The 2,027-nt window shown below is 73.9% G+C and overlaps 1 protein-coding gene across 1 annotated transcript in view; it reads left to right on the top strand.

The window, feature by feature from the left end:
- Nucleotides 1-2,027, top strand: part of LOC121337544 (translation initiation factor IF-2-like) — a 5,105-nt gene that overhangs the window by 2,559 nt on the left and 519 nt on the right. Inside the window, exon 2 of the mRNA XM_041407682.1 lies at nucleotides 587-822. Within this exon, the coding sequence (XP_041263616.1) occupies nucleotides 587-822 (236 nt within the window). The remainder of the gene's footprint in view (nucleotides 1-586; nucleotides 823-2,027) is intronic.

The following is a 2,027-nucleotide window of genomic DNA, read 5'->3' as shown; positions in this document are numbered from 1 at the left end:
GGGGTGCGGGGGAACAGGGGGGGCACGGTGAGGGTCAGGGGTGCGGGGGAACGGGGGGGCACGGTGAGGGTCAGGGGTGCGGGGTGCCCGGGGGGTGCGGGATGTGGGTTCAGGGTGCACGGTAAGGGGTGCACAGCATGGGGTGCAGCGTGTGGAGCGGTGTGGGGCACAGGGGGCGCGGTGTGAGGCGTGGGGAGCCCAGAGGGGTGCAGCTGTGGGGCACGGTGTCCATGCTGTGGCTGCGGGATGTGGGTTCAGGGTGCACGGTAAGGGGTGCACAGCATGGGGTGCAGCGTGTGGAGCGGTGTGGGGCACAGGGGGCGCGGTGTGAGGCGTGGGGAGCCCAGAGGGGTGCAGCTGTGGGGCACGGTGTCCATGCTGTGGGGCGCAGGGTGTGGGCACAGGGTGATGGGTGCACAGTGTCCATGCTGTGGGGCGCAGTGTCCATGCTGTGGGGTGCAGTGTCCATGCTGTGGGGCACAGGGTGATGGGTGCACAGTGTCCATGCTGTGGGGTGCAGTGTCCATGCTGTGGGGCGCACGGTGTGGGCACAGGGCACAGGGTGATGGGTGCACAGTGCCCCGGGGGGCGGCCGAGCCCCCGCCGGCCGCCCGGTGCGGCGGCGGCCGAGCGCGGTCGGCGCTGCCCAAGCTTTGATTCGCTTCCAGCCAACATGGTCTCCGAACGCTCTAAAAATAGTTGTCGTGCGCACCAAGCCCGCGGCAGCCCCGGCCGCCGAACAAAGCCGGGGAGCCGCCGCGGCCCGGCCGCCTCCCGCCGCCCGCCCCTTCCCCCGGGATGGAGAGGGCTCCCCCGGACCAGGCTCCCCCGGGATGGGCCGGGCTCTCTCGGGACGGGCCGGGCTCCCCCGGGCCGGGCTCCCCCGGGATGGAGCAGGTTCTCCCGGGATGGGCCGGGCTTCCCCGGGATGGAGAGGGCTCACCCGGGGTGGGGTGTGCTCCCCGGGATGGAGCGGGCTCACCCGGGATAGAGCAGGCTCCCCCGGGATGGAACGGGCTCCCCTGGAATGGAGCAGGCTCCCCCGGGATGGGCCGGGCTCCCCCGGGATGGAGCGGGCCACCCCGGGCCGGGTCGGGCTCCCCCGGGATGGGGCGTGCTCCCCCGGATGGAGCGGGCTCACCCGGGATAGAGCAGGCTCCCCTGGAATGGAGCAGGCTCCCCCGGGATGGGCCGGGCTCCCCCGGGATGGAGCGGGCTCCCCCGGGCCGGGCTCCCCCGGGATGGAGCAGGCTCCCCCGGGCCGGGGGGAGGCTTCCCCCGGGATGGGGTGTGCTCCCCGGGATGGAGCGGGCTCACCCGGGATGGGCCGGGCTCCCCCGGGATGGGCCGGGCTCCCCCTGGCCAGGCTCCCCCGGGACGGGCCGGGCTCCCCTGCTGTGGGGCACAGGGTGATGGGTGCACAGTGTGCTGCAGAGCCCCCAGCACGCGATGCTCACTGTGGGGTGCCCCTTGCACAGCACGGGGTGCCCAGTGCGTGTTTTGGGGCGCATCGAGCACCTTATGAGGTGCACGGAAGGGGGTGTGCCCTGTGGGGTACCAGGGGCGCAGTGTGCATTTTGTGGGGCGCAGGGTGCGGGGCCAGCAGGGCTGGGGGGGGTGCAGGGTGCTGGACATGAGGTGGGGGGCGTGTGGGGTGCAGGACAGGCTGCAGGGGGCACAGGGCAAGGTTTGGGGTGCAGGGTGCACCCTGTGGGGTACCAGGTACGGGGTCTGCACGGTGCAGGATGTGGGGGTGCTGGCTGCAGGGTCCTGGCAGGGCCAGCACCTGCAGCGTTGTGGGGTGCCAAGGGTGCAGCACTGGGGGGGCCGAGTGCTGCCCGGGGGTCCGGGGGAAGCAGGCTGTGGGGGGCTGGCTGCAGGGAGCTGGGGGATGCTGGCTGTGGGGTCGGGGGGTGCTGGGCTGCGGGGTGCCGCCCGCGGGGGGGGGGCGGAGTGCGGCCCGGGGGTCCGGGGGAAGCGGGCTGTGGGGGGCTGGCTGCAGGGAGCTGGGGGATGCTGGCTGTGGG

Source organism: Onychostruthus taczanowskii, unplaced genomic scaffold, assembly GCF_017590055.1.
Source record: "Onychostruthus taczanowskii isolate IOZ18803 unplaced genomic scaffold, ASM1759005v1 scaffold277, whole genome shotgun sequence".
Taxonomy (NCBI): Eukaryota; Metazoa; Chordata; class Aves; order Passeriformes; family Passeridae; genus Onychostruthus; species Onychostruthus taczanowskii.
This window is presented reverse-complemented; position numbering and strand designations above follow the sequence as displayed.